Source organism: Vicia villosa, unplaced genomic scaffold, assembly GCF_029867415.1.
Source record: "Vicia villosa cultivar HV-30 ecotype Madison, WI unplaced genomic scaffold, Vvil1.0 ctg.001383F_1_1, whole genome shotgun sequence".
Taxonomy (NCBI): Eukaryota; Viridiplantae; Streptophyta; class Magnoliopsida; order Fabales; family Fabaceae; genus Vicia; species Vicia villosa.
Window position 1 is genome coordinate 402,079 of NW_026705601.1, and position 27,779 is coordinate 429,857.

General features: G+C 36.5%; 1 protein-coding gene across 1 annotated transcript; it reads right to left on the bottom strand.

Annotated features, from left to right (window-relative positions):
• Positions 1 to 1,831: 1,831 nt before the first annotated feature.
• LOC131634918 (TATA-binding protein-associated factor BTAF1) lies at positions 1,832 to 26,978 on the bottom strand. The gene is made up of 28 exons (XM_058905547.1): positions 26,787 to 26,978; positions 26,614 to 26,708; positions 25,617 to 25,831; positions 25,098 to 25,152; positions 23,826 to 23,907; positions 22,582 to 22,913; positions 22,009 to 22,117; positions 21,268 to 21,883; positions 20,951 to 21,083; positions 20,691 to 20,759; positions 19,907 to 20,118; positions 17,798 to 18,017; positions 17,536 to 17,709; positions 10,110 to 10,535; positions 9,590 to 10,024; positions 9,317 to 9,436; positions 8,754 to 9,233; positions 7,775 to 8,313; positions 6,862 to 7,354; positions 6,707 to 6,775; positions 5,155 to 5,259; positions 4,853 to 5,080; positions 4,498 to 4,761; positions 4,358 to 4,407; positions 4,041 to 4,150; positions 3,692 to 3,774; positions 3,158 to 3,370; positions 1,832 to 2,895 (listed from the first exon to the last, which is right to left on the bottom strand). Exons 1-28 carry the CDS (start codon positions 26,833 to 26,835, stop codon positions 2,734 to 2,736), a joined length of 6,138 nt encoding a protein of 2,045 aa, XP_058761530.1. The 5' UTR covers positions 26,836 to 26,978; the 3' UTR covers positions 1,832 to 2,733.
• Positions 26,979 to 27,779: the final 801 nt, after the last annotated feature.

Here is a 27,779-nt window from a genome sequence, read left to right on the forward strand (position 1 = left end):
TTATCGGATCATGAGAGGATCGATAAAGAGGAGGCGCTGAATATGTTGGTTGAGAAGTTGGGAGTTACCCCTGAGAGTGCCTTGGGAGAGATTGATAAAACCCGAGGTAGTCACGTCAAGAATAACTATTTGGCTCAGGTTTTCACGGATGAGATACGGCTTGCACGAGAGGCTGATGGTGATCCCTAACAGGTTACCATTCACAGGAGGTTTGCTATGAGAGCATACCTTTTGTATCTTCTTGGCACACTGATTTTTATGGACAGTAGTGCCACTTACACCGATATCATGTACCTGCAATATTTTGATGATTTTGAGACGATCCACAAGTGGAACTGGGGGGATACTTTCCAGATTTACTTGTATACGAAGTTGGATGAAGGAATTAAGTGGAATATGAAGCCGATGACCGGCATCATGTCACTCATGATGGTATAACTTCTTTGTCTTTGTGGCCTTTGTTAATTATTTTGATTCTGGAACTAACTATTTAATTTTCCTATATATATGTCTTTCTTCCAATTGTCTTGGTTGTATGAATTATACATGTATTTGTATTTAATGCAAAACAACCGCAAATATATTAAAGATAAAAATGACATTTTTCTCTGCCTAAAATGTTTTTGCTACTGGTAACATTAAAACCGAAAATATATTACTAGTTTACAACCGCAAATATAATTCCGATTTTCAAACAATTTTAACAAAAAAAGGTGTGCACCGGAAATATACTTTCGGTTTTAGAGAGACATTTTAGAAATTGTGTAAGGTTTTTCTTTTCATCATGCTATGGGGTGGAATAAGAAATTCCCAATTTTTTTACCTTTGAATAGGAAAAAATATGAGAATTTGACTTTTTGGGTCGTCCAATAAAAAAAATTGTAAGAGCATTATTGAATTTTTCCCCTCATAGAAACACACCCAAAAATAATCTTTATAACTAATAGATTCTAAGACATTGGATACTACTTTTATCTTGGTCCATGACAACAGAAGAAACTGGCTTTGTTGCAAGGACAAGCTTTTGTCAATTTCATGCTCTTGACGTAAAAGATGATCTCAGATATAACCAACTCTAAGTTTTTAACATTTTTTTTGTGTTGAGTTGACCTTATAATAAAAATTGCTGCTTATATAAAAAAAAAAAAAAAAATCCTGAATCGACCCTCGATAATAATGTTACCTATATCATTGTAATCCGAAAAAAGCGGGGGCCTCAACATCACGTCGCTCCGGGAATGGAACCAAGCAACAACCGGAAAACTATTATGGAACTTGCATGCTAAAGAAGATAAGCTTTGGATTAGGGAGAAATGCCATGCTTTGTGATATTCCAAAAAAATGTTCTTGGATAATGAGGATATTGAAATGTAGAGAAGTGGTGGAACATAATAGTTACTGGCTGACAGTACTATCAAGAGAATCTACTACACTGCACATATGTACAAGGCTTTGAGAGGAGATAAAGAACCTGTCAACTGGAGGAAGATCTTGTGCGATAACCATATCGAACGGTAAGCTCCCAATTAAAGATCGTTAATGCGTTTTGGAATGTTAAACGGATCATTATGCTGCTTCTATCATGAAGGGAGTCCATAGATCACCTCTTTTTTGAATGTCATGAAGGGAGTCCATAGATCACCTCTTTTTTGAATGTCACAATCTGCAACAGATTTGGAAACATATTCTGAGCTGGATGCACATTCAACGGCAACCGGAAAATTGGAATAGAGAGCAAATTTGGTTAATTAGAGAAACTAGCAGGAAAGGTTGGAAACCGAAGTCCTTAAAAATTGCCCTTGCAGATATAGAAACAAACTTGATAGATAGAATTAAGTATACGATTGGAGTAAGATGTCATATGAAAAAAAAATAATAATAAACGTGATAGATAGAATTAAGTATACAACTGGAGTAAGATGTAATATGGAAAGAAAAAAACTGCAAGATTTTGTATTTGCAGTTTAGTTTCTTTTGCTTAGTTTGACTAGTCTAGATTGTACCTGGATCCTTTTGGATTGGTTGTAACTAACGGTTTTGGTTTAATAAGATATAATGCATTTACTCAAAAAAAATATATCATTAGTCATTTAGGTATATTATGGTGAGTAGTCTTTCAACTTGAAACCACTACGAGTTCTATATGTCAAGTTGTAGACTTTAATAAGACAATCATAGAAATAGATATTAGGTCGACAATAAATTATTTAGAACAGTTTGAGTGATGTAAATAAGATCTGTCCCTCATCTTCTGAGTAATCCAATAATTAACAATGCATGAGAGGCTTCATGAGAGAAGAAAAAGTGACTATATCACCTTTAAATTTGATGTTGTCTGATTTTGAAGAAATATTAGCATTAGATTTTTGTTAGCAAAAGCTATAACTATAATTAGAAATGAATGTATATATATATATACAAAATCAAAATCCAAAAAAGAGAAAAAAGACATGTTGCTCCATCCCCTCCCCAAGCCTTCACTAGTTCAATTCTCTATATGACCCCCAAGGGCTTCCACCATTCCGTCAAACCTCACTCTCCTCAACCCTGTAAAATACAGACACCGATTTACTTGCCTGTATGCATACATGACACATGCAGCCACCCTTGGGGTAATCCAACAAAATATGGGGAAAAGGGCATGTGACAAAAAAATTGCGATGTTACAAAGTCAAAATTTGTAGTCTTGAATATGTGTATGTACACTCTTGACTCTGAAATGGATCAGGAACATTAACCATTAAGCTTTGCCAAAAATTGACTCAAATTGTACTCCTCTGTGTATTGTGATTGGTCCCATAGATCCTCTAATCCCCCAAGTATTGCTTTCAATCCCTTTCCACTGCCTATTTCTCCATCGGTGTTGTCTTCTGAACTCTTCACGGCAGAAGACCCCTATATAAATCATAATTCCAAAAAGATTAGAAAAGTAAAATAAACCACAATGATTAACGACATTCACCAAAATAACAAAAACCAGGATTGTTAAGAACCGGTATCCAAGATTTCCGGTGTATACATGCGTATGGGTTTCTCACTCAATTTTCATTTGAGTAACTATTGGCCCAGTCATATTATTCATGTAATAATGTTCTATTCATGTAATGATGTTCTGCATACAAAGCAAACTATACAAGAAATAAACATGTATTAGTACCTTCTTTGGGATTTCTGCTGATGCAAATAAATCAAGCAGCTGATCTGTATTCATTGTTTTCAAACTAGCATTCTCCGCATTAATGACAGCATTAGCCACTGACACTTTAAACTTTTGTAAACTCATAACTTTCTCTTCCAAAGTACCACGCATTATCAGACGGTGAACATTAACTACTTTCTTCTGACCTAACCTGTGCGCTCTATCCATAGCCTGCAGGTTATTTAAATAAAAAACAGTGTCATTGCACCAAAAAAGACACTTATTCCTTTTAATGTAAGGTGAGTGTTGGGCATTAAAGATAGTTAGAGGCCATGCAATAAGGCAGCGTATCGATTCACCATCAAAACCAAGCTAGAAAAAACTAACCACCACTTACAACTAATGTTTAATCAGAGAAACTAACTAAAGACCTATTGGGCAACTTTATCTCATGACTTATATTGATTCTTTGAATGCTCAGCTATCAAAACTAGAGTGGTCTTGAACTGTAAAAGAAAACCAACAAAAAACATTGAATGAATCACGAGTTACCTGAAGATCGCGCATAGGATTCCAGTCATGCTCCACAAATACAAGGGTATCTGCAGATGTAAGGTTCAAACCAAGCCCGCCCACTGCAAATAGAGAAAATAGCTATAATAACAAGACAAATAAATTTGTTGTAAAAAACAATTTATATATAACTAAGTGTTTTGCTAACATGGTAAGGAATCTAAAATAGAAACTGTTGAAAAAAAAACAATTTTTAAGTTTTCAATGAATTAAATGAATGAATTCCTTGACAACATATTTATACATAGTTCATTAACAAGTGCCTTTAAGGGCACATGTTAGCATTTTCCTAATAGTAGGTAGATCGAAGGAAGAGAGAATGTGTTACCGTGAGTTGTAAGCAATAAGACATCAATGGTAGGATCTGAATTGAAAGCTTTTACAATTTCAAACCGCTTATCGGTCTCAACTGATCCGTCTAGCCGTAAATATGTGACACTGTATCGCAAAAAGGAAAATAATGAAGATTGTCATTATCAATTACAACCAAAGTCAATCAATTTCAAGAATCATAATTCCATGCAAAAGCATGTGGCATCTGTTCAGTAGCAAAAGAAGCTTTCAATAAAAACCTTACAATGCTATGAAACAAGAATGAAAATCTTAATAGCTAATTTAGTAATAATAACAAATCTAGAATCTTACTTTTTCATGTGTGTCTGAAACAAATCTTTTTCAATTATATCCAAGAACGCCTGCACACAAGCAATTTTTAAATGACAAAATCAGTAAACTATTTTTTAGTCTTTCAAAGAAATTAGCCCCAACAAAAAGGGTAATATTACCTTATGTTGAGCAAATATCAAAACCCTATGCTGCCCAATGCCAGCAGCAGCCTCAGAACCTGAAGCATCAATTCCAATTCCACACTCTTCGAGAATCTCATGAAGAGCAACTAATTTTGGAGAGTGATGGAGTTTGTGAAGTTCTGAAATGACATCAGAGCCCGCAGGAAACAGTTCCAAAAGGATGGTAGAGAGTGAATCTGGAATCTTCCCACCAATTACAAGCAATGGATGACTACAGAGTTTTAGCAAGTATTGGAGTGCCTGAGAAATAGAATGAAGTTTAGGCTTAAATAGAGTCAAAAAAGAGATTGATGGAACGATAATTAATTGTTAAAAATATAAATCGTATTGCCTGGAAAACATGTGAAGACGCTTTAGTAGAACTGCTACTTCCTTCAGCTGCAGCTGACTCATCTGTTGTTACAATCGATGACATTTCTTGTTTTGCACGAGAACCAGAAAACTGTTCGTAAAGTTTAAGTTGTACAGTGCTCAAATCGCAGTATCTGTCTTGAATTATTTTCTCTGGCAGATCAGACAAGACTTCATCCTTTGTCCTACGAAGGAGGAAAGGCATGACCTAGAGAACAAAAGTACATCCAATTAGAAGAAGACACAATTTTACAGTGCAATACCGAGAGAACAGAAAATCACCTGCTTATGCAATGCTTCCATAGCAAGTGCTCCGGCTTCAGCATCCTTGGCAGAGCACTTTGGATCTCTTGCAGCTACTAGGGGTTTTCCATATGTGCTTTGGAACTGTAAAAAAGCCCACAATAAATTAATGCTAATTGGGACAAAAACTATAAAAAATGTCAAAATGTATTGACCCTTGGCATGTATGCATTCTCGTTAGCAAAGTACTAAATAGATGGTTAAGGCCACGAAATGAATGCTAGTCATAAAAGCACATGACCATGAGGAAAATTTTAAATATTTGAATGTATGCAGAACTCTGTTTTGTTGGTTGGGAGGAGTGTTTCTGTGGGATAAACCAACAATAGACCACTCAAGTAAAAATCAGCCTAAGATTAAGCTGTTTATTAGAAAAATAAGAAAGGATTTATATCTCTACAACCATAATGCAGAGAGCACTTCAAGCTTAAAGTGTGGACAACAAACCAGCCCACTTTTAGCATCTTCTTATTTAAATTTAATTATAAGGACATAGGGTGAGACAAACACCAAACTCCAAATCATTATAACGAAGGCTTATACCATGTCAAGAACTACATCAACCTAAGAATTGAGATAATGAAGGGGGTCAAAAAGGATTCGATTTATATCTCTAGAAATGCAAAAGCAAATAAAAACACTGATGCAATAATAAATCTAATCATTGCGTACCACGAAAAAAGTTTCATAGGAAATACAGACAGTCCATAAGCTAATCATGTTTCATGGTCTCATACTTCAGCAAGCAGTGGCATAAATTTGGCTTTGGTAGGTGAAACAATTCAAACTATATAAATACCAGACACCCATAATTCTTTTGCACAAAAATATTGCATAGATGGGTGGTCCCTCCATTTTGACTAACCCAACCACAACCTCAAAAATCATGGCCAATTCTAGCCAAATTTTATCAAATTCTTTACAGTTTACAGCCATTCAGTGTAGCAGCAGTAATATTCAAATTTATTTATCTCAGCAACTAAAGAAATGACTTTATTTGAAAAAAACTTCCTAACTAGAACAAGTTAAATGTGTGAATTGACATTTTAAATCAAGCAAATTTCCAACTTTGCTAGAGCTGAGACATGTGGAATTAGTACACTAACAGATGTAACCATTCAATTCCACCCCCATCAAAGGAAATTGGACAGCACAAGTGAAACTATACCTTTGAGGATATATGATTATGACACGTGTATATCACCTTACAATTAACTCGGGATAATACATAAGGAACAAAATGATGTCTGCATGGAACCCCTGCCTCCCCAATATACAAAATAGATATTGTGAAAGAGGACCTCAAGCAGAAAAAACTTTTTAAAAGTAAGTGCAAATCAGGATTCTGTCCAAACTTCATTTGGTTAACCATTTCAATTTCATGAACACATCTTAATCAGAATTCTGTCCCAAAATTTTAAGACCTAACAATCCAATTTATTATTTTTCCAAATCATAGCATGTACCAACATGGGTTGCAGTAAAATTATTGTAACAACATCAATTACAATGATAGGAATCAAAAGGATACCTGTCTATCTGTTCCAAGAAACCCAGGCATCAAAAAATCAAAAAGGGACCACAAGTCCATTATGTTATTCTGCAAGAGAAGGTAACACATTAATCAGATTAGTGGTGATAAGCTTTGATTTTAATGAGAATATATACTCATCAGTAATCACCTACCTGTATTGGTGTCCCACTCAATATCAAGCGGTGTTGGGCTTTCAACTGCTTTACAGCAAGAGTAACTTTAGACTTAGCATTCTTTATTATATGTCCTTCATCTAAAATACAGTAGTTCCACAGCTGCTGTCCCAAATAATCAATATCTTTCCGGACAACATCATATGATGTTATAACAACATTATGCTTGCAAAAACTCTCTCGAAGAAGCATTCGATCCTGAGCAGAACCAGCATACTGAAGGCTAGATATAACTGAAGCATCAATATACTTTTCTATCTCAAAGGCCCAATGTCCAACTAGTGTTGACGGGCAAATAATTAAAGATGGCAAAAGATCCTCATTGGCAATTTGAGTTTGATGCTCAACTATATCAGAGGCCACAATTGCCGATGCTTGAAGTGTCTTACCAAGCCCCATGTCATCACATAAAATTCCATGAAGTTTAAAACGTTTCAGAAAAGCTAACCAATTTATGCCTTCCTGTTGATATCTAGAAGGAGCAAAATGAAATTAAAAAAGGTTGAAACATTGATAACAAATCCAATAATGTCAATAAACATTACACAAGTCACATGTCGAGTAAATAGAAGAAAGAGAAAAGAGAGAGTGGTTTGTCTGTGATGAGATCAAAATAAGGTTGAACATAGAAGATCAAGCCAGAAGATTCAAGAATTTAGCATATGTATGTATCATCTTCATTGTGAACACTTCAAAGAGAAGTTTTATGGAAACACCGGCAGGAACTATGAGATATTTAAAACCAAATTCCATTGTTGAATCAAGTTTTAAACATTAAACCAGAACACTACACTCCATAAAACCCATAACTAGACAGGCAGGTAAATGTAAAAATGGAAAGGACAAACCACCCCCCACCGCACCCAAAAAAAAAAACTACTGTCAAATTTACCTTCTCAATGTTACTTTCAATTCAGTGCACAACTTGTAATCTTCAATATGAGAGTTGTCAAGTAGCTGTTCCAGAAAACGCAAATCTTCTGCATTTTTAGATATACCTTCCCCTATTCCAATTGGTTGAGGAACACCGCGTGCTAAAGGAAGTAAAGGTACAAGAGCAGCAAAGCTATGGGTCACACTCTGTCTGACAGACTGATCACAATCACTCATGCATCGTAAAAGGGGAACCACCAGCAGAGGAGCATAAGGTACCAACTCTACACCAAGCCCCTGAACAAGAAAGCTAATCAACATGCCTGCTCCTTGTCGAGCATGAACTGACGATGCATCTTCCAGCATAGGGATAGCATTTTCAACCACAGCTCCCATGACTTTCACAATCATTGACTGAGCCATGGAAGTGATGCAGCGTGAAGCAGCTAATCTAACTGCCACATGAGAATGCTTCACACATTTAAAAACGGATGGAAGAAGTGTCAAAAGTTTTGGCTTCAACTCCTCACTTAACAAGGGAGCAATAGAACGCACGACCTAAAAGAAAACCATGATGCATATTAAAGAATACATTTTGCAATCAGTAAAACTGGTTCAAATGCATATGGATAAATTTGAAGAATCTATTGAATTATTAAAAAAGGAAATATAAAAACATGTCATCAATCTATGATATATAACTAAAGAATGCAGATACCAAACTTGAAACTATTGACATGCATTTTAGTTTAAAGGGAAAAGACTTAATCGTAACAAAATCTGGAAAATTCACAGAAGTTGGGTATTATTTTCGAGTGCTCTTTTGTGAGTCAAAACAGTAAAATAAAGCAACCAAACTATCAGAAAGAAGTATCTCTTTAACAAATTCATCTCATCTCATGATGTGGCAGATCAACACTATACCAATTCCCAGCTAACGACACAAAAGTCTTATATGTTAAGAGCCAAGTTCACAGGAAGAAATTGAAGGCACTAACCTGGATATTGTTAATCAAGGTCTGAGGATCACTAACAGACTCAATTGCTACCGTAGCTTGCTTTTCATCAGCGGCAATTAGAGATTCGGAGGAGCTTGGCTTAAGAACCTCAGTAAGACAATCCCACAGCTTAGGAAGCTTATCAAAGAGCAAAACACCGAACTTTTCACACAGAAGCCTCAATGATAGCTCAGATCCCCGTCTACTTATAAACCCCTCTACCTTTGATCGATCCTCACCAGTCAGCACATGCACCTTTGACTTCTGTTTAGTCACAGGAGTTCTGAAAGACAGAAGACCTTGGTCATCAATATTCTCGATGGAACAAATGGATTTAGCTTGAGGGGTCTCAGAGGGATCCATGCAAGTCAAACTACATATATTCTTAATTAATTTATCGTTGGGGCAAGGTCTCCGTGAAACACAGTGATATATTAGCTCAGCAAGAGCCTCGGCTGACTTAATTTGCAGTATTTCCTCCTGAAAGAATGAGAGGTATTTTATCAGTAAATTAAACATGCATATATTATGTATAAAATATACAGTCAGGATATAGGTAGCACCTGTTCCCGTCTGATCGAAGCCATCAAAGGCAAAATGATGGGGGTGAGCCGGGTAGGAAACTCAGACATCCACACGACTGCAGCTGCAACTGCAGATGTAACCGTAACATGCAAATTACTCTGCCAATCATCCCATAGAACAGTAACAAACGTGTCAGGAAATAAACTGGGGATAACTTAAAACAGATAAATGATGAAAAAACCAAGTAACACCAAATCAGTTCAAGAAATTCTAAATAATAATAATAATCACGATAATTGTTTGAGTCATACCTGAACACATTTCAAATAGCCAGAAGTTGTCAAAAGCCTCTGTTTTGAGGATTCAATATCATCCATTGTGTTCTTTCTCGAAGACTCATTTGCAGGACTATCATTACACGATGATGGAATTTTTGATGCAAAACCAATGGCATCATCTACACTCAAGTTATCCAACTCTATATTGGTTGTTGTCAATATCTCGCTAAACATACCAGAAGATTTGACTGCATTTAGCAATTGACCAGCCTCACTTCGCATCTTCGAATAAGTTCTTGAAAGCTCAGCATAAGGAATAAGTGAACCTTTTGTTGGGAACGCAGGGTCAGAACATGCTAATAAGTCCAGCAACCAATCTTTGAGGGAAGCAGGAATACCATTGAGGCTTTCAGACAAATTCCTGGTCCTAACCTCCTTGAACCAAGAAATAAGAATCATAGATGCTACCTAAATACATTAAAAATATTAGACAAAAAAAGAAGGTAGAAACATCTCGCTGCAGGATAATCATATGCAAGTCAAAAATTCATACCTGGCGCTGAACACCAGAAAGAGAGGTTATTGAACTCCACAGTGGATCAATAACATTTTTTAAAGAACCCTCTGGAAGTTTAGAGGCAAAAATTCCCAAAGCAGTTGCCGTAACTACCCGGGTACGAGTTACAGAAGTGTCGACCTCAGCACCAACAATTATCTTAACAGAATTCGTAGGAACATCTCCATTTCTATCCTGAGGAATAGTTGATATTGTAGATTCAACGCCAAGATTTCCGCTATATTCATTTTCAATCCTCACAGCTCTCATTTTAGCTGCGGCTCTAAATTGACTTTTTCGTGGAAAGGCAACAGGCCAAAACATCTTTGAGGCATCTAAAGCAGAACCAAAAGGTGTAGATGCAAGTTCTATCCAGGAAGTCATGTAAGACATTCCAGCTGTCTCCAGGTCCTCCACAGAACACTGCCATCAATTAGGCATTAAACTTATTAGATGAGAAATTGTTGTAATTAATGTATTTTTATAATTATTAATAGTAATTTGTATTTGGTCCATTAGTCAGTCTTTTAGGTTTAGAATAGCCTATATAAACAGATTAGTGCTTGTACATGATTCATAAATTTGAAATATCAAATGTTATTTTTCTACATGGCATTAGAGCTCTCGATTTGGAAGGGCATAGCTTCTGCATATATCCTAACTGCCATCTTTGCAGTTTCTTTTGTGATACTACTTCATTGCAGCCTTTTTGAGATGAGGCTACAATGAAAACAGTCCAAAATTGTTGCAATTAAGGAGACCAAGGATTGACCACAATTAAGGTGGAATTTTCAAAATACCCTTTCTGGTTTGGCCCAACCATGGTTGTCAAAATCGGGTTCTCACTAAAGATCGTTGGGGTATGAAAAAGCGTGAATCGCAAGATCGTAAATCGGATCGTAAGATCCCATCAAATAAACAAAATTATACAAATAACTAAAAAATAACATTAACATAACTTTTTTTAATTAATAATAAACCACTGATGATTAATGAGAGATGAAGAAGGAATGATGACCATTTATAGAAGAAATTGTAGAATAGAATAAATGGTATCATTGAATCATTGAATAGGTGGATATTTTCCAAAATGAAATTTTAATTAACCCTAACTCTCCCCAAAAAAATCAGCCTTGTAGAAAGGGACAATTTCTGGTTTTAAATGCCGAAAACGGCTTGCAGAAAAGGCTGAAACATGTCAGGGAAATTCCATGGGTGGTCTGCCCCTAGCCGCCTTAAGATCTTACGAGTTTCCAACATTTTTCCACAGCGGCGCACAACAAAGATCACCAGAGATGGTGGCGCGGTCGGAGTGCAGTGGTAGATCGTGAAATAGTGGAAGTGGAGATCTATTTCGCAGTTGGAAAATTTGTTCAACCCGCTTCAACCCTACCCGACCCAACGCGCTTGAAGGAAGGCGCCTCGTTTCAGCCTTTTCTGCGACCCGTTTTCAGCATTTAAAGCTAGAAATCGTTCCTTTCTATAAGGCTGATTTTTTGGGGAGAGTTAGGGTTAATTAAAATTTCAATTTGAAAAATATCAACCTATTCAATGATACCATTTATTCTATTCTTCAATTCCTTCTATAAATGGTTATCATTCCTTCATCTCTCATCAGTGTTATCTGAATTCTTCTCTTCTTTATCATACCTCCTACAAAGTTTTTCTCTTTTTTATCATACTTTTTATGGAATTTTGGATGTGGTTTATTATTATTTAAAAAAAATTATGTTAATGTTATTTTTTTTTATTTGTATAATTTTGTTTGTTTGGTGGATCTTACGATCCGATTTACGATCTTACGATTCACGCTTTTTTCATAATCCCAAAGATCTTTAGTGAGATCCCGATTTTGACAACCATGGTACAAACCATTAGAAGGAAGACGGAAAAGAAGGGGTCAGGGGCTAATATTTGGTAGAACTAATCGCAACAGAATATTAGGTGGGCCAATACCTTGATAGGGAAAAAGATCACATCTATAAGAGGGAATAGAGAGGTGTAAAAGTATAAAATGGGTCTTACCACCCACAAGCCAACGCAGCAATAGTTTTCTATTAACAATTAGCATTTATTTGAGATAGAGAAACTCATTATTATATTCATGGCAACTGGATAACTATTTATTAGAATATATCTTTTCTCGAATACTTCTAGTTGTATTATATTATTAATCATTATTCTTTCAATGTTGTAAGAATAACTGACTGAGATAACTGACACGGTTAGCTAGAAATGTTTTTTAGTCTAAAAATACCGATTTCTAACAAAGTCAGAGTTTTAACAATCATTTTCAACTCTCAATACAGATTCAGTTTTACAGTTTCATTGAAATCTAATATACCTTATTAGAGTGAGATATGAGAGAGAAGAGAGAAAAAGCTAAAAGAGAAAAGAGAGAAACAGATTCTGTTATTGCTAAATTGGAAAGGAGCATTATGCTCTATTTATACAAGAGGAGATGAACATTCAAGAGTTGAATCATTCAAGCTCTACAATTAAGGAAGACTTTTCTTATTCTATTAAATTAAGGCTGGACTTAATTATTCTATAGTGCTGATTATTCATATTCTAAGATATAACTCTAATACTCCCCCACAAGCTCAAGGTGGCTGCAAAGGCTGACTTGAGGCAGACAGGTTGAGCTTGCTGCTGAGCTCCATAAATCTTGAACATGAGAGAGGCTTGGTGAGGATGTCAGCCTTCTGGTCAACACCAGGAATGTGGCAGACAGTGAGAGACTTATTAATCACCTTTTCTCTTACAAAAAAGAGGTCAATTTCCATATGCTTTGTTCTTGCATGAAGAACAGGGTTATGAGCCATAGCAACTGTGCTCTGGTTGTCACAATAGATGGTTGGAGTTGTCAAGGGAATTTTTAGTTCAGCTAGCAAAGTTTGAACCCATAAAACTTCAGCTGTGGTGTGAGCCAAGCTGCGATACTCTGCCTCAGCACTAGAACGAGCAACAACAGTTTGCTTTTTGGACCACCAAGAGATCAAATTAGGGCCTAAGTACACAGCTGACCCAGAGGTGGATCTTCTATCATCTGGGTCAGCAGCCCAGTCAGCATCACAATAGGCTTGCAGAGAGAACGGAACAGTGGAGGCAGGAGTGAACAATAAACCAGAGGTGATAGTTCCTTTTAGGTAGCGCAGAATACGCTTGACAGCTAGCCAATGGGACTCCAAGGGGTGTGCCATGAATTGACATACTTTGTTAACAGCATAACAGATTTCTGGCCGTGTAATTGTTGCATACTGCAGGGCCCCTACAATGGACCGGTAGTGGGAGGCATCAGACAAGGCAGCAGACCCTGTTTTGATGAGTTTGGTGGAGGATGCCATAGGAGTAGCAACTGGATTGGAATTCTCCATATCAGTTTTGATTAGCAAGTCCCTTAGGTACTTAGATTGAGTGAGAAGGAGATTTCCATTGGACAATTTCTTCACCTCAAGGCCCAGAAAATAATCCAAGTCACCAAGTTGTTTGAGAGCAAACACATGATTTAATTGTTGAGTAACTTGCTTGATGAGAGGAGGGGAGTTTCCTGTGATGATTATATCATCAACATAAACCAGCATATAAATGACAGCATTGTGATGCTTGTAGATGAAAAGTGAAGTATCACACTTGCTGTTTAGAAAGCCAAAGGATAAAAGAGTGGTTTTGAGTCTTTCAAACCATTGCCTCGGGGCTTGTTTTAGGCCATACAAGGCCTTGTGCAAGTGACAAACCAGAGATGAATTAGGGGCAGTAAATCCAGGGGGTTGCATCATATAGACCTCCTCTTCAAGAATGCCATTCAAAAAGGCATTGTTTATGTCCAACTGCTGCAAAGGCCAATTGTAAGTTAGAGCAAGAGTCAAAATAATTCTAATTGTGACCGGTTTAATAACAGGGGAGAAAGTTTCATTAAAGTCAAATCCATGGACTTGATGGAACCCCTTAGCAACAAGCCTAGCTTTGTACTTATTTACTGTCCCATCAGCATTTTCCTTTACACGAAAAACCCACTTGCAGCCTATTGCTTTCCTGTTAGCAGGCAGTGGTACCAACGACCAAGTGTTGTTCCTTATCAAGGCACCATACTCCTCTTGCATAGCAGCAAACCACTTAGGATCTTGGAGAGCAGTTTTAACACTCTTAGGCTCAGAATTGACAAGAAAAATGGAAGGATTTAGACGAGGTAAGGGTACACCTGATTTAGTTCTAGTAGTCATAGGATGAGTATTGGTGGGGAGAGGCTGAAGGTTAGGATCCCTAGGAGCATAAATAGAGGAGGAGGATAGTGAAGTGGTAGTAGTAGGCTGATTGTTGGCATTTGAAGAGGGTGAAGGAGTAGGATTAGTGCTGGCTGTTTGTGTTATAGGGGTTGCTGACCCAGAGGCAGTAGGTGTGGGGCTGGAATTGGATTGGGAAGAAGAAGAGGAGCGTGAGACAATAGGTGTGGGGCTGGAATTGGATTGAGAAGAAGAAGAGGAGTGTGAGACAATAGGTGTGGGGCTGGAATTGGATTGAGAAGAAGAAGAGGAGTGTGAGGTAGTGGAAGCAGTAGGAACGGGAAAAACATGAGGGAGAGCTTGTGTGTTAAGGGTTACTTTAGATGAGGAGGATGGAATGGTTGATGAGGGGAGAGAAACATTAGAGGAAAAAAGATCATTGTAAGGAAATTTGGACTCGTTGAAAAGAACATCTTTAGAGATGAATATTCTACCACTTGGAGAGAGACATTTGTAACCTTTGTGAGCTGTAGAGTACCCTAGAAAAAGGCACTCGTGGGATCTAAAGTCAAATTTTTGAGAGTTGTATGGGCGAAGGAGAGGAAAACAAGCACACCCAAAGACTTTAAGGAATTTATAGTCAGGATTTTGATTGAAAAGGACAGCATATGGTATATGTTGATTGAGAGACATGGTTGGTAACCTATTTATTAGGTAGACAGCGGTTAAAAAGGCATGGTCCCAAAATTTGAGAGGTAAAGAGGCATGACTCAAGAGGGTTAAACCAAGATCAACAACGTGTCTATGCTTCCTCTCCACTACACCATTTTGGTGATGAGTGTGAGGGCAAACTAGGCGATGAATAATGCCAAGATCAGAAAGAAACTTTGTAAATGGGCGAAATTCACCACCCCAATCAGTTTGGACAGATTTAATAGGAAATCCAAATTGTAATTCAGCCATGACTTTGAATTGTTTAAAGATAGTTAAGGCTTCAGATTTATTTTTGAGCAAATAGATCCAAGTAAATCTGGTGTATGCATCAACAAAGGTGATGTAGTAGGTAAAGTTTTGGGAGGATTTGACTGGGGCAGGACCCCATAGGTCACTGAAAATTAATTCAAGAGGAGAGTGATATTGAGTTTGTGACTGAGGGGAGTGCAGCCTATGTGCCTTTCCCATACAGCAGGCAGAACAAAAGATAGATTCAGCTTTATTAGAATAAGGAATATTACATTGAGCTAAAACAAGTCTCATAGTATTAGAATTTGGATGACCAAGGCGTAAATGCCAAGTATGTTGAGAATTATATGAGTTATTAGCTGATACATTTTGATTAGAAACTGAAACCCTATCACTAGTGCTGGAATCAGATCTTGAAACATGAGCATTAGAGTCTAAGGTGAGACATGAGACTTGACTTGTTGAAGGAGACTTAAGAAGCTGAAGATGGGAAAATTGGTACAGGCCATCACTTCCTACACGACCTTGGAGCAGAATTTCATTGGTAGCCTGAGATTTGACATAGCACATATCAGCATGAAACTCAAAGAAAACTCTATTATCAAGACAGAATTTGCTGACACTTATCAGGTTCTTTGTAATAGAAGGAACAAGCAGTAAATTATGAAGAGCTAATGGAGTGTTAGGTTTAGAATGAGAAGGAAAATAAGAAGAGCCTGAAGAGTGAATGTGCAAACCTTGACCGTTACCAATGAAGATCTGATCAGGACCTTCAAAAGGTGTGGTTTGCTGTATGTTTTGAGAGGCATTGGTAACATGATAAGAAGCTCCTGAGTCTGGGAACCAGGCACTGCTTGGAACTGAAGTTGTGTTAGCAATCATAGCATTGGGAGTGATATGTGACTGAGGAACAGGGAGAGGGGCAAGTCTTGGTTGATAGCTTGGGCGTGACCGAGTGTTAACCATGGGCTGAGCAAACTGAGGTCCACCAATTGGTTGATACGGATAGAAATTTTGTAGGTTCATTGTTTGAAAATCAGCAGGTATGTTAGGTTGAAATTGTTGATTGAACCTATGATAGCAGTTTGCAGCAAGATGACCATATTTGAAGCAAACTTGACATTGAATGTTGCTGAACCTACCTCTCCCACGGCCGCGTCCACCACCACGGCCAGCTGCACGGCCTCCTCTTGAATAGGTTGGAGTAAAGGTTGAATTCACAGCTTGTTCATTGTTCTTGTTATTCGAGTTATCAGTTTCAGGTTGAGAATTGGCTTGAGTGAGATTCACTGAGGCAGCCACCTCCATTTGTGAGTGTTTCTTATACTTGTTGAATCTCATCTCATGAGCAAGAAGAAGAGCTTCAACTTCTTCAAGTTCTACTGAATCAAACTTGCTTTCAATAACTGAAATAACAGAGGCAAAGTCTTGAGGAAGACCTTCAAGAATCACATCAATGTGTTGCTGATCTGGAACTGGATCTCCTACTGAAGCAAGCGCGTCAACAAGAGCTTTGATGCGAACCAGATAATCACCAACAGATTTGTCTTCAAGTGTTGTAGATCTGAGTTCCGCTCGTAGTTGTCTTGCTTTCGCACGTGTAAGCTTTTGAAAATGCGCAAGAATACGTTCCCAGAGCTCGTAGGAATGAACGCATCCAAGAACACGTGAAAGAATTGAAGGTGAAAGCGTGGATTGAAGCCACGTCATAAGCCACTGATCTTGCGTAATCCAGGTGCGATACGCAGGGTTCTCACGAGCAGCGGCACGATCTTCATCAGTCAGGTATCGATTCGGTATGTCACGAAGGTAAAGGTAGTTTTGAAGATTGTTCGCGTTAACGAAAGGATCTACTTGTTGGCGCCAAAGTAGGAAATTCTTCTCATCAAGTTTTTCTGTGATTTTGAGTTGGAAGGACATAGATGTTGGGGTGGCTGGAGCTGTAGTTACTGGAATCGCTGCCATGGATAGAACCGAAGCTCTGATACCATATTAGAGTGAGATATGAGAGAGAAGAGAGAAAAAGCTAAAAGAGAAAAGAGAGAAACAGATTCTGTTATTGCTAAATTGGAAAGGAGCATTATGCTCTATTTATACAAGAGGAGATGAACATTCAAGAGTTGAATCATTCAAGCTCTACAATTAAGGAAGACTTTTCTTATTCTATTAAATTAAGGCTGGACTTAATTATTCTATAGTGCTGATTATTCATATTCTAAGATATAACTCTAATATACCTGAACAAGGAGACTCCAAACTCTCTCAGAACATTGCAAAACCTCTTCATTTGTTTCCAATAGTAAATTCTGAAAGACAATTCTAAGGGTATCTCCAAATATAGAAGAGGGCCAAAATGAAGTACTAGAAAGCTCAGACATGCTTCTCTTATATCCAGCTTCAAGTAGCCTTTCCTGAAAATGAAAAAATTTGGTTAAGCCTACCATTGCATTTCTTTAAAAAACTATATTGTGACTAAGTTACAAGGAATGCTATAATTACCAGAGTTCGTATTGCTGAATAACGGACAGATGTGATACTATGCCTCATAAAGGGCCACAAACGCGGAGCCAGAGCTGAAAGTACAAAAGGATTTTCTTCCACGTCATCACCACAAGCACCAGCTCCATTTTCAATTTCCTTGTCTTCCAATTTAAAAACTTTATACATCTTTGGGACCATCTCTTCATGAGAGTAGATCTCTGCAAGCAGATTCATTACACTGCCAACAGATAAATGACTTGTTAATTTGTCTAATATAACATGCAAAGGTTTGGTGCTTTTGGTCTCTACAAGATACAAAGCATGCCAAAAAAACCAAAAAATCTGTCTGATATTTTAAAACCCCTCTATTCCCTGAACATTCTCTAAACTAAAATAAGGTACTGAAATTCAGTTACTTCGAAGTTTATATTAAAAAAAGATGACAAAGTTGAACTACTATTACAAAGCATAAGAATGCATCACATTTAACCAGCAACCATTGATATGTCATCAGTTCAAAGGAAGATTTTCAAAAACAATCGAGCAAGAGCAATAAGAAAAGTAGGATCATATTAAATAAGTTTCTCTATAACTAAATTTCACTAAAAAAGAGATTGTAGAAATATTGGGTTAAACTATTTATTATTATTAATTAAATATTATATTTTATAATAGCAGTTATACTTATAGCACTTATTGTGTAAGTATTATGTAATGAGAAGTTATTAAGTTAGCTATGTATTGTGTATGAATAAAAGGGAAACTGCAGGCTGATGTGGGTTATCATGCAAAAATTAGCTAGTAGTTAATCAGGTGGGAGAGAACCATGCTCTTGGAAATTGGTAGGAACAGCGTAACGTATATTTTTTTTTGTGTAACATTTCCATCCTGTTCAAGTGTAAATTTGTATGAATTATCTCTGATTGGGAACCTTTCTTCAGAGATTATTCAATAATAAATTAATAATTATTCAATAATACAACAACAACCAAAAAATTTCCCACTGAGTGGGATCAGCTATATGGATCAAACTGCGGCATAACATTTTATCAAAAATCATGCTTTTATCCAACTCATTAATCTCGAAATCATTGTTATGCTTTCTCTTACAATTTTTCTAGGTTTTCCTCCACCTCTAGTGGTTTGAGTACCCTCCATTTGATCTCTTTTTCTTATTACTGAATTCACATGTCTTCTCTCTACATGCCCAAACCACCTAAGTCGAATTCCCACCATCTTTTAAACTACTCAACAATAAACAATAATTATTTAATAAATATATCAATTGTTACCAGTTTCTATCATATTGCAATCCTAGTCAAATAGAAATTTTGAATAGCAAATTGATTAGTAGAATGGGATATCACAATCGCAACCAAAAAACAGTGTTGTTGATTCTGGATAGTGGAGGTAGAGGTTTGATCAAATTCTACTTTGTTATATAGCACTGTTATTTGACAACATTGGTCATATTGTGGGAAATAGTGGTTTGCTCAAATTCCTCTATTCTATAGCCACTATTTGACAACACTACAAAAATGGAACACAGTGATAGATCCTCACAAAATCTGACCCAAGAACTTGCCAATTTTTAGAGTTGGGGCTATATCCATTACAGGTGCCACGGGAGATGCTAACAAAATAAAGCTAAGAAACTATATTTACTTTTTAATACCCTGATGTCAAATCTGGCATCCAACTTAGTTTAAGGTAATACATTGGTTAGACAACTGCAGATATCCATTAACACCTGTGCAAAGATGTTTGTGTGACAATTGGCTGAGTCAATAACTATACTCACCATATGACGTTTGGGGAAACTAAATCTTTTTTGTAGTTCATACTGCTTGATTTAGTTTAATCATGAAGCATAACATGATAAAAAAAACATTTTATCATTTGTTTAGGACATTTTGACAACAAACTGAGTGCCCGGACACAATGCTAAAATTTCAGTAGTTTCATTTAGCGATGACCAAAATGCTATCACCGACTAATTTTGCTTCCATTAATTACCATTGTACCATGAATAAAATAAGATATGAAAGCAAATGTTCATCAACATGAAGCATGGAAAACTAAGCAGACAAGTAATTTCATTTACAAAAAATTTAGCCTGTAAAATACCTGCTAGTGGACGGACTTAAATCATCCAAATCAAGCAATATATCCCATAATAGCATCACAATTGAATGTAGTGTTTGACCCTGCAAAGCAACAATTGCAGCTGCAGCTGGTATTAAAGCATCAGCAGCAACTGCTCGGACATCATCATCGGGGTCCTCCAACCCAGATTTACATGCAGGAAGAACACGTCCAAGCAAATCGGAAAGCATCTCCTGTGTCAGTAAAAGACACATTAGAGTAATAGGAGGAAAAAAACACATTAAGAAAAGACTATGCTTCCATATATGGAACTATAAATGACAGACTAGCTAAATTGAATCTCAATTTTCCAATACCTGATACTGTCATGAAGCACAGGAAACAGAAATACACAACTACTAGAAAAGAGAGCCGGAACAATAAATGATAACACAAGTTAAGATTTTGATTTCAAAGATCGGATTGTTTTCTTAGTTTCGGTCACTTTCCTTCATTTTCTCTGACTCATTATTCTCAAACTATATATCACATGTCGAGAAGCAAAGGAAACAGAAATAATACAACTACTCGAAAAAAGAATTTCCTAGAAATAACTTCTGCTGTACAGATGAAAATCTAACACTTCATATGAGACCTGTACTAAATTGTTTCTGTATCCAATGTATGGATGCATATGATTCAAATATCTTACACAAAACTAAGGCCAAAAGGAATGTGCATAAGTAACTAATAACTATATGCCTCAACTATCAAATATTAGACATAGTATAACCTAAAACAGAAGTGGCAGCAAATAGATATGCACCTGCCGCACAGCAACCAAATATTTGATACCCAGAAGACTGCCATGACGAATCTCCCATTCTGGACTACACTGAACAAAAGGCAACGGCAGAAGCATAAAGATTAAAAACTAATATAAGTCAAAGAACTCAAACCAAAACCCATTATAAAAGAAACTGTTGGCATGGGAAGGAAACGGACGAGGGAAAATCAGAACAGTTTATGCATATTAAAGCATTGCTCACATTTAAAAAAGAAATTGCGCCATTAAATAATGTTTACCTGCATTTTCAACAATATGTTCAATGTTTCATTTACTAGTGCTGCATGCATATATTTAAATGCAGCCCCCAATGCCTGTGCACAGGTTTCACGCACTGGCGCAACAACCTGATCAGATACATAATCTCCAAAGCTGAAATAAAATAACCAGACATTATCAAAAATAATAGTTGCTGCAGAAAGACAGTGTCACGGTATCACATTGAAAATAATAGCCAATTGTAAGAACAGACAAAAGAAATTTGTGAATAGGTGGCACCAAGGTTCAGAAGGATCTAGTTCGTTTATTAGAAGATATACAGAACAAAATATCATACCGGTCAAGTGACAATACACACAAAAAGCGTATGACACAGTCATGAAGAAAGTCGCAGTTTCGAAGCCATGAATTTCTAGCCACTTTGACGGAGTTCATCAGCTCGCAATTCTGAGGGAGATTTCTCAGCATATTAGGGTTTTCAGAGAGAATCTTTTGGTCATCAGAATAACCTTTCTGGTCTGCTATATTAGCAGGTTCCTTGCGTGCGTCATGTAAATCATCATAGTGAGTTTCCACATTCATGTCAACAGAACTACCATCAAATTTCCCATTTCCATAGTCCAGAGGTACAGTGCATCCATGTGTTTCAGAACTAATTATGTTTTCAGTATCACCTCCGTTACTGCAAACCATCACGCTATCCATAGATGTTGATAAAGAGACATCTTCAAGTTTTGGCTTCTTCAAGTTCAAGACACAATCATCTGCTGAAACTTGCATATTTAAATCAATATCCCTTTCTCTCTTCAACATATTTGATGTATTTTTGTTTTCTAATTCCACAAATGAGGTCCCACCCAAGGGTGGGTCGTGTTTCAACACTCCAGCAGAAGCACCTTGGTGTGTTAAAATCTCTCTCAATGCCATCACGCTACCATGCCGTACCTCCCAAACTAACAACAGCATTTAAAATAATCATTCAGAGAACATTATAAAATGAATGTGAAACTCACATCTAACTATATATCCCACATTCTTCAAATTTTACAAAATATGACAATTGGGATAAAATGTTTACCAGGATCAAACATATCAATAATAAGTTGCTCGACAAATGTACTGAAAGGCCATTGTCCATCTTCTTCATGCTCAAATCCGTATTCGTCATGATTAACTTGTGTGAATGCCTATATAAAGTGACAACGAAATCGATCTGAATTATGGCTTTATGATTGCAGATGGAAATTGAATAAATTTACATTGCAATAATTTTAAGGTCGAGATAGCATTTCTTTATTGCTTACAAGAATGTGCCAATCAAATTGATAATAATATTAATAATTAATAATAACAGATAACTGCTACCAGCAATGACTAATACCAACTATAATCCAGTGTTGACAATGGCGGATGGTGCGGTCCATGGCGGAGAACCAAAATCCCACCATGCAGGCCGATTTGCGTCACCATTATAGCGGATTATGGCAGAAAAACCCGCAATATCAGTCAATATTTATCATTGCGGTGACCCCAAAAAAGCCATGTATATCTGCCATAGCGCTACCATGACGGATATTTGATAACACTGCTATAATAGTGCAACCGAATAAGTGTGTAATAGTAAAGACATGCCAGTAAAACAGAATAATACCTTACTATAATTTACCGAATCAGGACACGTGCCTTTTGAAGTCAAATTTTGAGTGCCTGAAGCCTCTGTTCCATCTTCGCACCAGCTCTTCGCTTGGTCCTTTGAGGTATTTTTTGCTTTGCGCTTTAAAAGATTCAGTTCTCTAGCACTCGGCCACTTTGATTTGACACTAGGAACCATATTTGCAACCATTTTCTGAATGTTATGTACAGAACAAGATGTAAAAACTTTATGATCTGTGCCATTGAGATACGAGTCTGATTTGTGTGCCAAAAGATCTTCATCTCTTATTACATCATTGATATCCATAAATTGTTCGCAGACATCTAAACCTACATTGACAGAAAAGGATTTCTGAAATCAGCAACACATAAACTTTGTTGAGTTAGGATAAGTTTTAGCAGAGAGAAAAAAAAAAAGAGTAGTTCTCTAATATAGATTTCTTTTGGAATGTTCTTTTATAAGCTAATCAAGGCGCATGACTCCTCTACTATGAAGCACAGACTCCGACACGGACACCGGGACACGACACGACACGGACACTCCGACACCGATAATGTTGAAAACATAGGACACTGACACCGCTACATATAAGCTAATATTTGAGTTTCATTTATCCATATATTGATCAAAATTAATGTCTGTTGATAACATTGTTTCAATATATGTTTAACTCTTTTAGATGTGTGTGAGATTTGTCCAAAAAATATATAAATGTGTGTTGAAGCAAAGAAATAAAACAAATTTTTGTTTGAAATATTTGTCTGAGTTGTCGGGACACTGATTAAAAGAGTGTCGAAACAAAGAAAAAAACCATTTTTTAGGGGACACTTGTCTGACTTTTCTAACACTTGTTTGACTTTTCCGACACGTGTCGTACGGGTGTCATACAAGTGTCGGACACCGACGCGTGTCGGACACCGCGACACGCCTACTCCTAGAGGTGTCCGTGCTTCACAGCTCCTCTATGATGAACACATGAAAATCCCTTTTTGTCCTTGTGTGGTACATCAGTAGAAAGAGCACCCAAGAATTCGGATGCCACAACGGCTACTCTTTTGACTTCCCATAATACAGGGCCATTTGACTTTCATATAACACAGTCTTGCTTTCTTGCCACCATAGCATATAGTCAGGTGCTGAACAAGTGTCCAGTTATATCAACTAGAGTGGATACTAAGGAAGTCATAAATGTTTAGCAATCCCAGACATTAAGATATCATAACATGAAACTATGTACTAACCCAAACGGCGTCGGAGATTTTGCTTTTGGCGAACCAAACGCTCCCTTGGGTTCTTTATATTATCGCTTCCAATATCGTACTCCTGAAATGGAACACGCCATAAATAGTCTGTGCAATAAACACATGCAATCAAAAGATGTGAAAACTTCAAAAGCAATTCATAGCTCTTTCATTATACAATGTATGAAGCACAAAAACCAGTTTATGAACAAGAATTGCAAAGTCAGAACAAATTCAACTGACCCATTCAAATCTACTACCAATTTGGCCTTATAAAGTATAGACAAAATTCAGCTCTAATACAAGTTTGAAGTTTCAGTTTTAAGAAATAGGCCAAACTACTGTTCTAACAAGATGGTATTTACTAGACATTAAAATTATGTATTTACTAGGAGCCAAGGAAAGTTCTGGAAAAAACATTTGTTTATTCTACACATGGAACGCTTGTACATACTGCATAGAATTTAGAACTTAATGTAAATTAAATCATTAACCCCAAAAGTATCCTAATCCATAGTGCCCTAGAACAGATGATTATGTTAAAAATAATCACTATGAAAATGAATGGAAATTGTGGGTGCAGTATGCAAGACTCTTTGGTGTTGAACAACATGTGCTGTTCTTTGGAGCTCAATCATTTTCTTTGAGAATCAATCTATATCACAATCAAGTCTAGCTAGATCAATAGTTAGGAGGAAGAACATGAATTAGCACATTAAAAGTTTTAAAAAGGTGGATATTAGGATTATTCCGGTCTAAGTCTAGATATGTTCTTTCAATTTTAAATTGATTTTTTTTCCCGTGTTTCTTTGTTTATCCAATCTTTCTACCTTAGACCTAGAAATTAGAATAAAGATCTTATTCAACCTCAATGGTTATTTGATATAATATTGTGCTATGCAGCATACATGTTTTGTCAAAAGAATTTAGTTGTTCTCTCCCAGACAATACTTCGGCCTGCTTTAAAGCTGCTAAGACTCTTTACGAAGAGAGAAAAACAGTTGATATGTAACTTTCGCATATGCAAGATTACAAGCTCAACAAATCAGAAATATTTAGTTAGTTTAATATGAGTATTTTGACTTCAAAAAATTCGGCCTGCTTTAAAGCTGCTAAGTCTCTTTACGAAGAGAGAAAAACAGTTGATATGTAACTTTCGCATATGCAAGATTACAAGCTCAACAAATCAGAAATATTTAGTTAGTTTAATATGAGTATTTTGACTTCAAAAAAAAATGTAAAAAGGTTAAGACTGTAACAAGAAATTTTTACCTGCCCTCCTGATGCTAATAAAGCTCCAAATTCAAGCACCTTATTCAAATCAAAACTGTCAAGGGGCAAAATTCATTACGTAAGTATTTCAAAAGTTATGTTCAACGTAATAAAGAAGGGGGGAAACTATTCCCAAACAATAGGAAACAATGACTTGAAGTTCATGGTGAACTCTCGATGTGTTTTACTTTAGAACAGCTTCTTGTGGTTCATTATAAAGGTTTGGTAAAAAAAATAAGGAACAATAACACAGTGGCAGTGTTCACTTCATGCAATTTTGTATGCATAAACTTTGAGCATGAAGCTGAAAATTTCAAAGGTTCTCTTTACCCTTGAACCTATTATGTAAATGATTGTTTATACTTCGCTTTGGTTATCTAATCCCCTATGCAGGGGATTAGACAGCCCTGTACTGCATTGCTAATTTTTTTATGTTACTGGCTTTATATATTTTCTAGTTCGAAAGATCGAAATGTACTTTTTATGGGAAAAGCTCAAATAATCATTTGATTGAACAACCTTCTAAATGAGCTTCCTGTAATTTTGGCTTGTAAATAAGGCCATGCACACAGATCCTCAACACTGCATGATATCCCGCTCTCAGACATTTTTGTTACAACAGAAGCAATAAGTTCATTCAAGCTTAAGTGCTTAACATTCTCAGCAATAGACCCAATTGCATGAGCCGCTGCAACTCTTGTATCCCATTTTTTACTGCGCAGATATTGAGAAACCTGGAGATCAATAGAACAGGTTGTTAAAATCAATTTGATAAATGATGATTCACACACTTTAAATGTACAAAATAAGAAAAGAAAAACAGCCATTATTATTTAATATTGGTTTTTAAAAACATTCAACATATTGTCAAATTTACAAAAACAAATTATGTCAAGAGATTAAAATATTATATGTGGCTAAACTTTAGCACACCCTTATTACAAAAGAGGATAGTCGAACTTCATTTTAAACATTTATACCAAGAATAGGAGTATCAAGTAATCATTAAGCTTTTCAATCTCCATTACTTCAATAAAGGACTATGTCGTTAGTCTTGGATAGCGACGCAGAGCGGCTGACCTCGGTACTAGAATAGAAATGTCGCATGTAGCGGGATAGCTGCTATTCTAATATTTATCCGCAAACACTGCAACTGTCGAACGCGGGCAGACCAGCAAAAAGCGTCGCACTAGAGGTCATTTCTGTTTCGCGATTGCAGTGGTATTAACAACATAGATGATAGATGAAGTGGCTATATTACCATGTCAAGGAACTAACCGGAGTAACCACTCCAAAAGGTTGTAATAGTAGAGGCTGCTGGCTGAAAATTGGTTTTGATGTCGAAACAACTTAGAAAGAGAGAAAGGTGAAAGAGTACGACTTCATTACCAATTTTGTCTTCTCGGCCAGGGTATTTAGCATAATTGGCATACAAAGAAGATAGTACATATGTATGATAAGATATTGCAAGTTTGCAACAAAAGCAAGATGAACATAACATTGGAAAACCCAATACCTTCTTAAGAAGACTGGTCAAGTCTTGAGGGTGCAACTTCGCAATCTCCCCTATCTGTCGGGCAGCAGTCAACCTTGTTGCTTGGGTTGATCCAGCTTTAAAGATTCGGTTAAAGAAAAGTCAAAAAAGAAATATAGAATAAGTTGAGTAAACAAGAAAAATATGGAGGATACTGTCCAAGAGAGTAAGCAAGCGCTGAAGCCTGGATGACTGTTGGGCCATAACAAATCATTCCAAATGCTTTGTATCTCACTTTGCCTTCAGTATTAAGTACCAACTATCAAATATGCTTTCCAACAAACGCATTCAGAAATACTTTTTGGCAACCAATACAGTGCATAAATAGACCTCTAAGCCTTTAAATAATCTGCATCTACATAAAAGTCACTGTTAAATAAGATAAATGTTATCCAAGACATATAAACTACTTCAGTAACATCAAGCCAGACACGCTGCTATGACACCTAAGATTAGACGTGCTTTTACAATATGCCCAGGAAAAGCCAATCATTTATTTGCTACTCCCCTAATAAAAAAACAACGCCAACTTGAAAGTGATACTAAATAGAAATAACAAAATAGACATAACAAATGACATAATGGAAAGAAGCATGATTCAAAACTCCGCACAGCTCTTTCTTCTCATGAGTATTTTATTGTAGATAACTGCTGCTCATTTCTCTTCCCTGTTTGGTGTTCTAAGGCAGTAACTGTCAGATATGGATAAAATTAGGATTATTTTAATTTATTAAGATTAGGATCAAGATAGTAGTTAAAATCGAGATTTTACGCAAAACCGGAAAGGAGGAATAAAATTGTAAACCTTGCATTCGTAACACTAATTGTAAGATTATACCAAAATTAATATAACTCATGTATATGCATGGAAATTCGTATATGCATATAAAATTGCACAAGTAAGACAAAGAAGTCAAAAAATAAAGTCTTTTAAACTCATATAAGTCACAAACAACAACTAAAATTAGTATTAAAAAACAAGAACACCTAATTGTCAATCTCTTCTAGATGTGGCATATCATGACACAACCCTCATCTTCAAAGGACACTATTACTCTTGTTTCTAGAGCTAAGGACAGGAGAGTAAGCAGCAGCAGACTCCTCGCCAGTAGCAGCGTGAGAATTTGAAGCCACTTGGTTAAAAACAA

Bases quoted from the DNA above. Each gene is read 5' to 3' on its own strand.
- LOC131634918 (XM_058905547.1), bottom strand. From the start codon at position 26,835: ATGGCCCAACAGTCATCCAGGCTTCAGCGCTTGCTTACTCTCTTGGAC. The intron at 22,914-23,825 runs GTTAGTACATAG...CTGTCAATGTAG, and splicing joins AAATCTCCGACGCCGTTTGG to GTTTAGATGTCTGCGAACAA. The intron at 7,355-7,774 runs GTAAATTTGACA...TGCTCCTTCTAG, and splicing joins TTGAAAGTAACATTGAGAAG to ATATCAACAGGAAGGCATAA.